Here is a 12,850-nt window from a genome sequence, read left to right on the forward strand (position 1 = left end):
GGGTTGAAATCTGTGCCCGACTGTGCCCTGCCCTGCTGGGGCAGCCTGCTCGGGCGCTGGGATCCTCCATGGTGCGGCAGATAAGGAAATCTTCTGAACAGTTTATTGTTTATTCTCAGTCAGTTTTTTTGTTCTGTGGAAACAGATTTTTCCTCCGGGCAATCTCAGGTTTTGACTGCTGGTCGTGGTTCTCCCTCCTCCCCTCCTCTCCCTTTCTGGAATGAAAGAGGGAAGGCTTGAATGCACATTGAACACTGGTCCTAAATCTGGCTTCACCGTGAGCGCTGCTCGGAAATTTGCATTTTCATGCTGGCAGAGGGATACATGTGAATCTCAACGATCTTTCAAAATTTTTCTTTTAATAAAAGCAAAGCTGTTCCTTATCATTCATCCTATTGCATGGGGGCACGGGACAGCCAAAGCATAATACTTTATAAAAGAAGAACCTTGCACGGAGTTTCCATTTTCATCAAAACGATATGTATTTTGCATCCTCGCTGTCATTTTTTCTGGCCTCTTCTGCCCCTTCTCTTTTCCCTCTTCTGCAATTTGACAAAAACATTTCTTCAAATAATACACTGTATAAATGCAAGAAGTTTATATGGCAAGGTCACTTGTATTTTTTAGTTGAAGTACAAGAATTAATATAGTCTTAAAAAGGAGATTGCTTTTAACAAATGAAGATGAGAGAGAATAAAAGCACAAATTTGTTGAAGATGTGGGAGGATTTTTATTAATACACTGTGAAAACTCACAGGACTCTGTAACTAAGTTTTGTGTGTGCAACTTCTCCACAGAAACAGCGAAGTCTTCGCAGAGATTATCTGAATAGTTTTTAAACTGCTGCTTTCTTAAGAGTAAAAATAAAGTACACATATCCCATTCCTAGAGGCAGGAATCCACCCTCTGTGTGTGTCTGTCTGAAAAAAAGGATGAAAAGCTTTAACGTTGTACTGGCTTGGCCTTGGAAAACATCAGGTGGCAGGTTTCGTTGTACCAGTCTCTGCTAAATGCAGAAACTTTCAGTAATTAGCATGCGTGTTTTGCGTCTGTGCTTTGACCAAAATCACCATCTGGGTCCTAGGAGCAGGGTGAGGCTGCTGGTTGGGGCCGTGGGGTGGCAGGGCATCGTCCGCGGGCACCCCGAGGTGCTGAGGGTACCGGCTGCCCGCCCACCCCAGGGCTGCGAGCTGAGGCACCACCATGTCCTGGGGGACGCGCTTCTCCAAATCTGCAGTCCCAGACCTGCCGCCTGCGAGACTCTGAGCGTTAAGGAGCGGAAACAAAGATTGTGGGTGCTGCAGAGCAGGGAGAGCGTGGCGCAGAGGACTCTCCAGCTGATGGGTACGGCTGCTGGAGGACGAGCCGAGGGCAGCGGCACGGCTGGCGGGAGGTGGAGTGGCCAGCAAGGCGCTGGGGGGAACCCGCAGCCGCCCGGACGCTGGAGGTGCCCGTTGGACGAGTTAATTCATCCAAATAAGCAAACTACATCAGGGGGAGGGGAGGTATCTGTCAACTCGAGCAGACACTGCGATTTATTTCATGATTTAGTGCCAGACAAAATGCTGTGGTCAGTGAGAAAAATCGTTGCAGATTTTTCTATGTGTCTCTAAAGCAAGATTTCAGGTTGGTTGCAGAAGCGCAAGTCTTCCCATGTATTTCAGTCTGAAGAATTTATTGTGAGCAAAAACTAAGCCTTATGCATTCTGTGGTGAATTAGACCTAACTTCTAGGTCACCAGACAGATTTAATAAAGAGAGATTTTGTTGAAATATTTCATTCAGCATTAAAGCTCTTTTATTTATTTTCTGGTTTGAGCAGCTTTAGTTTTTGGCTTTAGGAGTATTTGAGTCATTGTATCATGGTTTTCCCCTGTGAAGCAGGGGATTTTGACAGCGAAGAAGAGAAACTTAGTTGGTTTGTCCTCAGGAAGGACATGCCTAATGATTAACAGGAGTTAATTCTCTGGTAATTTTGATCTGTCAACCATTCTGCATGTGCATTTCTGTGAAACACGGCACTCTCAGTACTGATTGCCAGGGCAGAGTTTTGAATTACAAATATCTTTCTCTTTATGAATGAATTTCCTTAACAGGCTTCCAAGTAATAAATAATGCGCTGAAATGTCAGTGCTTTTCTTTACTTTTAATGACACCAAAAGGCCTGATTTTCCCTCGGGCATGCCCACGACTCACTTCCACAGAAGAGGGCTGGCGCAGCACTGTCCCTTCCGTCCCTGCGGGAGAAGCGGTCTCCAGGGGCGCAGGCATGGTCCCACCTCTCGTTCTGCTGATCACTTCTCACCCTGAGTGATGCTGGTGAAGGATCCGTTGGGTCCTTGTGTTTGAGCTCTGGCTGTGCCAGTCGCTGCGCGTACCACGACTTAGGAATGACACATCATTCAGATCCCTTTACAAATAGTCCAGTTAATTCATTATTAATGTCTCTGTGGCAGTCGTTAGCGTTGTTGGCGTTAGTGAGGGCTGAAAATAGAAATACTTCAAAGTGCTGTTCAGATTAGAGCAGAAAGTGTTAGCCCCAACTTTTGGGTGAAGAACAGGAGCAAACAGGTATTATGCTCTAAAGCACCCATTGAATGTTTAAGTGATGTACCTTGTATCCAGACATTGCAATACACACTTCAGCTGAAATTACTGACTTTTTCAGTAAACGAAAGGTTAGACATGACGTTATAGATGGTATAATTTTATTCTCTAGTCAGCTGCCTTTTATTGGAAATGAACAGTACAATCAAAATCAGTTGGATGAATTTTTACTGGTTCTTTTACTGTTTGTAAGTCTTGTTGTGATTTGTGTTAATGACACACGTAGATGCTTCAGATTTGGATCTGTGGGAACAGGATGGGACTCTTTGCATTAAAAAGTCTGCACACACACAGGATTAATTTGTGCACAAGTTGTAATGGTTACTGTAAAAGTATAGGTAAGGCAAACACCTCCATGGACATGAATCCTCCCTTAATGATGAAAAAGGTGCTGTGGTGGTACAGCTGTCTTTGCACAGTGGGAGAAGTAAACAGTGTTGACATGCAGAATTTTTAAACAGCTGTAACTGCATCCCTATTCTTTTAGCTTATTGCCTTGTATTTCCTTTTCGATTTTTTTCCTTTTACTTCTGCCAGTCCAAATGTTGTGTGTGAGAAGGTTATGGTGTGGCAGTCGATAATTTAGTGTGTCGTCCTGATTTATTGCACATTACCAAACCTTGTTTTGAAATAGAGTTACTTAGCTTACAGTCTTAGTTGCTGCAGTTATGCATAAAATCATTTTGGCATGCAGCAGTCAGAAAGCAGTGCCGAAGACACAGATTTTGCAAATTCGCAAGGAGGAGAAGTTATATTTTATGCTGTGCATTAACTTCTTGTTCCATGTGCTTCCACTCGGGCAACCTCTGGACTTGAGCTGGGCGTCCATGTCCGTGCAGGCGGAGGTAATTGTGATGGCTGGAATTGAAAGCTTTGGGAATCCCTGGCTCTGAAGAAATTAAATCCTTGCCTGAATTTATACCCCGGGAGTGGGGGGTGTAGAAGAAGAGGGTGGTGTCAAATAAAGTCCACCCAAGAGCTGGACATGTGCTCATTTTAAGATGAATCAGGTTTGGTGCCAAGCAGGTTGATAGCTTTCCTTTACTGAAGATAGAACTAGTTTCTCCGTTTTGGTACATTCAAAGTCTATTATGAGTTTCAGTAAGTGCAGTAATCGTAATGTTGGAATGTGTTATATAAAAATATTCATATAAATTAAATATGATTAATTTTATTTCTGTTTTCCAGGAAAAGTGGATGTGGACTGGTCCATCTGTAATAAAGACTTAGAGGTAACACAGACAACCAAATTGTTCCATAATCCTTTTTTTTTTTTTTTTTTAATGCTTATTAACAAGCAGACCAAGGTAAATGGGATTGAGGAATCCATCTGTAGTTTTTGTGTGGATGCCTTGTCAGTGTCCTGCCAAAGGCAGGGCAGTAGGAAGAGATGAAGAGGTTCAGTTGCTGGGGCTGGCACATGAGCAGAGTGGGAGGAGGATGCTGGGAATCGGCACAGGCTCTGCGAGGAGGAACTCGTCTCTTCCTGCCCAGTCCCTTCAGAGACATGTAATCGTTCTGTGGCCGCTAAATCGTGTTCACACAGATGGCACTATGAGCTCTCTGTGTTCGGTCAGCCTTCCCGCACGCCTCGCGAGTTGGTACGGTTAGGCTGTAACGTGGCGTTCTCGTGCAAGGTACCATAGCATCCAGGAAGAGTAAGGTCTAGCTGTAAGGTCCAACTCCTTCGGGTTTCTTTTTGCCAAGGTTCAGTAAAGCTTATTTAATCAGCCGACATTAACAAACTCTTTCCCATAAGCGAAATGGTATTTCTGTACCTCTCCCGTTCACTTGTCCAAAATTTTATTTCACTTTTTAAAAATTGTGATGTTTGCTAAGCAATAAAGGTGGAAGATAGGATTTTCCGTTCTGTTTGCCTACGCATAAAGTGTGTGTGAGGTCACTGACAGAGAGAGAGTTGTTTCCAGCTTCTCTTTTTTCTTCATTGCCCTTTTTAAATCTTTCTTTACAATTGCAAATGGCAGATTTGGTCTAGACTTGTATAGCATTGTACTTTGTCCAGGAAGTTTCCCTTAACGTGTGCAAGGGAACGTGTAACTTGCATTTGCAATTAATGTCAGTTATATTTGTATTCTGGGAAAAATTCCAGTTCGTCATGAAATAGCATAGTGAGTAAAAGTGTCTTGACTAATCAAGGGAAAGCAAAACTTAATAACTGCGATTTTAAACAGCAGAAAAGATTGTCCCGAAGTGGAAGTTTGAACAAGGCATTATTTTTCTTCTAGACAATGCAAGTTTCTCTGTAACAGAATTATCCAGTTCAAACCTGGATGTGTAAATTGTACTTGTAAAAAGTTAAATTTCTAACTGATCACTACCATCAGTGACCTTTACAAATTTCCAGTTCTAACAAACACTAAACCACAGAGTCTGAAATGGTAAATACATTTCTCTCTTCTCTCCAGGCCCAGATCTCCAACTATGCAGGTGTGAGGCACACCAGTATGCGGTACTACACAGCTGATAAAAATGTTACCTGTAGAAATTGCAGTAAACCAGGTCATTTGTCCAAGAACTGTCCTACTCCAAAGGTAAATGCAACACTTTAGTTACTTGTAGATGCAGCTGTTGTTTCTAATACTCTTTTGTGCTTGCTATTAAAAGCATTGCTTCAGTCGTTTATTATTTCATTGAAAGGTTGCTCCAGGTGGAGGGATGACTTGTACAAGAGCAGTTTAGTATATAAAATCATCTGTCTGTTTTCTGGGGTCATTGTTGTCATTGTTTTTATAAAGGAAAAAATCTATTAGTATAAACTGAGCAAAAAGAGAGTCAAGTACAATATAGAAACATTTTTTCCTTATTGTAAAACCAGTTTTAAGGTAAAAATGTTTTTCAAATGTATTTTCAATAAGGAGAACATAAGGAATCAAAAAATCACCCTTAGTAAGGGAATGAAAGCAGATATCTATGTAATGAACGATTATTTGAATAATGATAAAAATTATAGACAAGATGAAATTGGAAATAATTTTAAGCGGCTCAGATAGATAGATGCCAAATACTCAGAAGGTTTGTCCAGGGCTTAGATGGTTAAAAATAAGTCACTGCACTGTGAAGAAGTGGGGGCAGTTCATGACAGTCTGGATTTACAGTCCCCACAACAAAGTCTGCAAAGCCTCAGCCCGGAGGCTGTTACCCACCTGGGACTTTGAGTAGCGACATCCCACCCGGCTGAAATGTAAGCCCTTGGGGTGAGGATACACTCACTCACTGGGAAAACTGGCATTAAAGAGGCACAGCTATGCCCCCAGAATAGTTTTCGGCACTTTCTGTTTGTCGGTCCGTGTGCCTGTTTGTGTCATGGAGCCAAGTGTCCGAGCGGGCTGACCCAGCTGGCAGCTGACGCACACCCAGCCGCTCACTTACCCCTTGTGGGGTGCGGGAGAGAACTGGAAGGGCAAAGGCGAGAAAAACTCATGGGTCGAGATAAAGGCAGTATAGTAAGTGAAGATCCCCAGAGATGGAAAAGTGACCACTCCGCACAGCAGACCGATGCCCAGCCAGCCCCCAGGCAACAGTTCCTGTGGAAAACCTGCATCCCCCAGGTCTGCTGCCGATCACGACGCCGTTTGGTACAGAGATCCCTTTGGTCAGCGGGGGTCAGCTGCCCGGCTCTGCCCCCCACCAGCCTCCTGCCTGCCCCCAGCCCGCTCCCTGGGGTCAGGCTGGGAAGAAGAGACAACCTTAAGCAATAGCTAAATGTCCCGTGTTACCTAAAACACAGACCCGTAGGCTACTGTGAAGAATTAACCCCATCCCAGGCAGACTTAGTGCGGTGGTCTGTGGCACAGACCATACTGACAACTGTGATACAGTTCTGGTTTTCAGCTTTTAAGATATTTAATAAAAAAACCAGTGTTCATACAGAGTACCCAACACTTCTGCTCTGAGTGAAATATACTTTCCAGTTTAATGATCATTTTTGCTGTATTCATGGAGCAAATGACATGGCCACTAGGCGTTTAACAAGTGCTTCTGATGCACGGTCCAAGTAAGAAAGTACAGGGAGTTTATGGAGTTACACCTTCAAGTTTTCATCTATTCATGGTCTTCCACCACTTCAATTCCTTAATGAAAGATAACATCTCTGCAGTTCCTAGTTAGCAGTAAACATTTATTTGGGGTGATTTCTTCTTCATTTCCTCTTTTGAGTTTTTTTTTCTTTTGAAACATTCTCATTTAACATAATTCTTCTTTTTATTTCTACACAGAAAGTTCCCCCTTGTTGCCTGTGTGCAGGAAGAGGTCATCTCCAAAACAGTTGCCCAGCACGTTTTTGTTTGAACTGCTGTTTGCCTGGCCACTATTTCAGGGAATGTCTTGAGAAAGCCTATTGGAATAAACACTGCAATCGCTGTGATATGAAGGGACATTATGCTGATGTGAGTATAGCCCATGGCAAAGAACTCATTCATCATTGGTTTTGTGTCTGTCAAAAATTGAATTTACAACCATCGCAGTCTTTTAATGTTTTCTTTAATTCTATATAGTGCATATTTGTTTAAGTCTTATGAAAATATTGTAGTTAGTCATTACATAACAGAATCACAGTTTTCGTGAAGAATGGTTCAAAGAAAACAAACAGAAGCATTGTAAACACTCAGTCTTTAGTTTACTTTTGTCCAGTTTAGTTAGGGTAGTGAAAAATGTCCTCATTTCTTCATCACGTATATATTGTAAGAGAATATTGATAGAAAAGTTTAATGCCTGGAACCTACTAGTGTTTTGTCTTAATCCCACGAGAAGCACGCTGATGTCATCCGTCGTCACTACTGTCGTTTGAAACCCAACTTTTTCTACTTAGACCAGCGTAGGTCATACGGGGGGGGTATGAGTTGGGTATATGTTGGGTATATACTCTGGTCCTGTTGCCAGTCACTCTAATTCCTCGTTCATACCATGTTACGCTGCCTCTATGTCACAAGTGCTGGTGAGAAAAAAGTACTTAGTGCAAATAATAATCTCCATTCCATACCTAACAAAACGTTTCAGAGGTGTTAGCAAGCTTGCATCTGTATTCACAGTACAAATGGTTCTGCCAAGTGGGAATATGGAAGGGCTAAAAGATTGGATGTTCAGTTTATTTCCCAGCAGATGCTTGGCTGCTTGTTTCAGGTTGAGCAGCAAAATGGGAGAAGGGTTTCCATGTATTTTATAGTGAGATGGAGGCCCCGTAAAACACATGCGTTCAGCTATTATATTTTACTGAGCATTCAAAGTTGTCTTGGATAAATGAATGAGTAACTTTGGCATGAAAAGAGGTATGGAACTATTAAAAATGTTCAAGTACTGTAAGGATACTGAAGTATGTTCAAGGTCATCCAGACACCATGTATTCTCTGCACTGAAGTCTAGCGGGGAGGTAAGGTCACGAGCCTTCCTTTGGCTGAGACTGTTTTTCTCAAAACTTTTATCATTTAAACAGTACCCTTATGGAAACACACTCTTCAGTGCATGATCTCTTTTCTTAAACATATTTTTTCAATTCTTCTGAAGGTGTTTTGAAACAAGGAGAAACTGCTTTCCTCTTGACGGTCTGCCCAAAGTGAAAGTTAGTAGATGTAAGAAAGAGGGAGAGAGGCTTTTCGCCAGGGCCTGTTGTGACAGGGCAAGGAGCAATGGTTTTAAACTAAAAGAGGGTAGATTTAGGTTAGATCTGATGCAGAAATTCTTCCCTGTGAGGGTGCTGAGGCCCTGGCACAGGGTGCCCAGAGAAGCTGTGGCTGCCCCTGGCTCCCTGGCAGTGTTCAAGGCCAGGTTGGATGGGGCTTTGGGCAAGCTGGGCTGGTGGAGGGTGTCCCTGCCCATGGCAGGGGTGGCACTGGGTGGGCTGGGAGGTCCCTGCCCACCCAAACCGTTCTGGGATGTTATGGTACTGCACAGTAAGTTAGGTCAGCGCTGGACTAATTGCCAGGATGTGAGGAATGCATCACCACTACATGCTCTGAAAGAAATCTAAAAGTTTTGAACAGAAGCATTTAAAATTATTAGGAACATCATACTTATATCAGTATTTCAGAATACATATGTATATATTAACAGAAGTTTTTTTGTAACAGCTCAGGGAATTCAGAAAACAGCAATTTTTGTTTTATTTTTTAAGTATGGTGCACCTCAAAGCTAGACACCACTGGTTTAATCTTAAGTATCTTTTCTTTGCATATGTTGCTACCTTTTCTATTTCACACATTTTATGAAGCCAGTTCTCATAAAGTAATTTTCTTTTCTATAAAGAATTACGAGTCCTCTATCATCCCTAAATTTAAATCCTACCTAAGTTGTGTAGATTATCAAGAATATCACGGCATATATTTTTTCTGCTCATTTAAGTCCACCTTAAATCACCGACGTTTGTCTTTGGAACTTTCTGGCAGTTCTCTTGCGCTTGTGCATGACAGGCATGAGGCTACCTGTGTGGTGAATGCCTGACGGTAAGAGCAGGGTCTCACCTGCCCCATCCTTGGAAAGAAAGGCGGCACGGCAGACCTATGGATGCAAAAGGAAGGTTGTGAGGCTACACAGCAGGGTCAGAGAGGTTATGGAAAGCAAGAAGGTATCCTTTGAAATCCTGACATCTGTATGCAAATGAAGAAAACAGAAAGGTTCGTAAACTCTGGCACAATAAAGGCAGAAGTACAGAATTGAGGCTTAAAATTGTTGAAGGGGCACTTTGCAAAGGAATCAAAACCAACTGTAAATCTTTTTTCACATCAGAGCAAGAAACCTGTAAGGCCAACCAATGATCAGGACATAAAATGAACAGTCAGCCACAATAAGGCCATTTCTAACAACCTAAAAATGTTTTTTTGGCATCTGGTGTTCATAGTGGAAGAAACCAGGAACATTCCCACACTGAAATCTTACTTTGTGGAGGGAATCATCAGAGAATCTCTCTGAAATTGAAGAGAATGTTAGTGTTACTACTAACCTGTGAATACTAACCCATTAACAGAACGGGGTAATGATTACCCAAAAGCCGTAAAGGAGTTGGAAGGTGAAATAGCCAGATCAGCAACAGCGGTGTGTGATCTTTTGCTTTGTGTCTGATTGGTAACTGCAAATACAATGAGAAATTTAAAACGGGTCCCAGGGAGAGCTGGTCAACCCATCCTGCCAGCCTGATGTGTGCCCCAAGCAAATTACCAGAAAATGAAATAGCGGCGGCATGTTGGAATGGATGTATAAATATGATGTATGTGGGAGGATTCGAGGTTGCTTTTGTAAAGGAAATCCTACTTCGCAGAAATCTCTGAGGTTCTTCAAAGGAGAAGGTCGACAAGCATGTGTGTAAACATGATCCAGTTGACATAGTCTACAATTTCCAAAAGGCATTTGACAAAGTTTCTGACCATAAGCTTTTAAGGAAACAGGCATGGAATAAGAGGATAAAGGTAGGATATGCTAGTGTGACAAAAAAAAAGGGTGAACAATAGGGCGACAAGATTTGCTGAGAAGACTGAATTATTTAGTGTCAGCACTGTGAGCCAACTCTGAAGAACTGCCCAAGGACTGTAAGCAACCGAGGGAGAGCGAAATAAAATGGTGGATGAACTTGAGTGGCAGTAAATGTAAAGTAAAACACCCAGGGAAGAATAATTTCATCTTTGCATATGGAATGACGGGCTTCAAGCTTACCATTATCATTCAGGACTCAAATTTTAGAATTACGAGATACAATCAAAAAAAAATCAGTTCATACTCAAAAGCAGTGAAAAAAAGCCAGTGAAATGTTGGGAATCACCAGGAAAGCAATGGACATCTAGGTGTAACTTTGGTCCTTCTCTTCTGCGTCCTTCAGCAGAGCTACAACTCTTGAGCCTGAAAGAGAGGTGAGCAAGGGAAGGATTTGTAAAGAGCCTCAAAATCAGCCGTGACGAGAGACAGTGGTTAGGGATCAATTGTTCATCGTTTCTTCCAGTACAGGAAGTAGGGGACATCTGATGTAGGCAGTAGGAGCTGTGCTGAGAAGAGACAGAAGGAGGTGACACTTGGTGTGATAGGTAGCAGACCTGAGACTCCTTACGAAGCCGTGCAGTAGATGCAGAAACTCTGCTCTGGTTCCAGAGGCGAAAAGAGCAGTTCATGGAAGAGAAATCCGTGGAAGGTTATTGAACACATAGAAACTTCATCCAGCTTGTGAAGTCATTGATCTTAAAACAGCTGAGTGTGGAAGAGTGCTAGGGAAAGGATGCGTGTTTGCCCAGTTTTTAAGCTCCATGAGGCATCGGCTTAACGGCCACAGTTAGAGACCATGGGCAGGTTGTGGTCCAACACGGTGTAGTCATTATTGTTTTCAGGCTATGTAAACTGAGCATAAAAAAAGGTCCATATGTCTGTGCCTCTGCTAATTACTTTCTGTAAAGAATTATGAGTCCTCCATGGGGCATTTTATCAAAAACCTGGAAGTGTTTTACCAAGCGCAGTTACTGCAACTGTTCTGTCTCAGTCTGCTGTCCGTGGGAGCTGGGGGCAGACCACAGGTTTTGCTCTGAGCCTGGGGCTAAATGAGTCCAACATTCCCCAGCATTCTCCAGAATACTGTGAAAACTCTACTGCAGCCTTCATAGAGCAGATCTTAATACAGCGTTGGGGAAAAGACTGATATATTCCCTAATTTTTGAGTTGTTATCAAATACTTTGGACATCCCAAAAATAGTTTTAATTTGTCTTCCCCAGAAAGTTCATTTGCTTTTACTGTGACGCAAAGGATGCAGAACAAGCTCCTGTGGCCAGTGTGTTTCAGAGTGGCTCTCCACGGTCACACTTTTGTCCAGAAGTGAACACAAAGCAGCTCAAGGTACTTTGCCTACTTTGATTTGAAAATGTTCAAAGTTATTCAAAATACTTTCAGGGAAATACATTTGTTACCTGTTAGGACAGTCACTTTCCCTGAGACAGCCCTGAGAATGTGTGGAGTTATCTTAGATGGAGACGTGTTGGAAGCAGCTTGGCCTCGTGTGCTTTCGTCAGGAAGATCATCAGAGGAGCATGCAGCAGAGTTGTTCAAAAGTTTCAGGTGCGGCTCTGTTTGACCGTTGGCTGCTCCCCCTAGGAAAGAGTACATCAGTCTCATGCAAGATTGTCTGCACGTGTAGACGCATATCTACATATCTGTGTGTACATATATACACTTATGCTTATATAAGTATAAGCTGAAAACCCCATGCTGTGAATGTCCTGTGTTCATTCGACGGCAGCTAGCTGGATGTCTCGAGGCTTGTGGTCTACAGTATCACCTGCCAGCTGCAAGAGTGGGAAAAAAGCTTCATAAACAGGGTGATGTGGCAGGGAGGAGGCAAACATGGCAGGCAGGACAGTGTCTCCTTGTATAGTCAGGAAAAGCCAGTGAGCGGGAGCTCGTCTGGGAGCTGGCAACCAGCAGTGCCTGGGTCCCCGGCGCTCTGTGGCCATGCTGGGCCTGCTGCCCCCCGCCCCGTGTGCACGCCTGCACACCCCAAATACCCTGCACACAGCGCTCCTGCCCGGGAACTGGCCAGGTACCTCAGCCGGCATCTTCTCCATGCATCTTGACACCTCTTCTGGCCGTGTAAACCGCCAACAGCCTCTTCTCTCCCGGAAGATTTCCTTCTGCCTCTGTAGTTTTCAGAACCCATGCCGGCGCTTGCCACGGGGACGTGGCCACCTCTGCAGGCCGGGGTGTGGCTGGAGACGCAGGGACAAGTCCGCAGGGCTGTGCCGGTGGCCTCATGGCTGACGGGGCCCGTTCCCACCAGCAGCGCCGCGTCCCGCAGCGCTTCCCCTGGGCACCTGGGCAGAAGGCAAGGGGTTTCCCCAGCAGCATCCCCCGTTTTTCACGCCTGTGGTGAGTCGATGTCTGCCTAATGGTAAGCATAAGTAAACGTTACCCAGAGCCTGGTCGACGCCGGCGGTTAACCAGTTTGGCCCGCTCGGCGCCGGCAGCGGCGGCCGTCTGCGCTGGCGGCGCGGGAAGAGGTCTCGACATCTGCTCGTGCAGGAGTGTTTTTGAAGGGAAGCATTGTGTGTTTTCCGCAGCAGTTCCCATGCGGAGGTGATGAAAAGTGTGTGTTTTGGCAAATCTTTTGTTTTATTGTGGTGGCTTGCGGCGGGGCAGCTCCTAGCAGCCGCTGCTTTGACAAAGCACCAGAGGATTCTGTTAAAAAGTTGTGTTTAGTAATTGTAGTCGTCGTGTCAGACCATAACTGACTTGGAGCTGAAGGATTTTTGCGAGATGAGTAGCT

General features: G+C 43.9%; 1 protein-coding gene across 2 annotated transcripts in view; it reads left to right on the forward strand.

The window, feature by feature from the left end:
• ZCCHC7 (zinc finger CCHC-type containing 7) overlaps positions 1-12,850 on the forward strand; it is a 115,996-nt gene that overhangs the window by 75,586 nt on the left and 27,560 nt on the right. For both annotated transcript variants that reach the window (XM_054810661.1, XM_054810662.1), the window contains exons 5-7: positions 3,795-3,838; positions 5,033-5,158; positions 6,842-7,012. In XM_054810661.1, the coding sequence (XP_054666636.1) occupies positions 3,795-3,838; positions 5,033-5,158; positions 6,842-7,012 (341 nt within the window). The remainder of the gene's footprint in view (positions 1-3,794; positions 3,839-5,032; positions 5,159-6,841; positions 7,013-12,850) is intronic.

Source organism: Grus americana, chromosome Z (assembly GCF_028858705.1).
Source record: "Grus americana isolate bGruAme1 chromosome Z, bGruAme1.mat, whole genome shotgun sequence".
In the NCBI taxonomy this organism is placed as follows: domain Eukaryota; kingdom Metazoa; phylum Chordata; class Aves; order Gruiformes; family Gruidae; genus Grus; species Grus americana.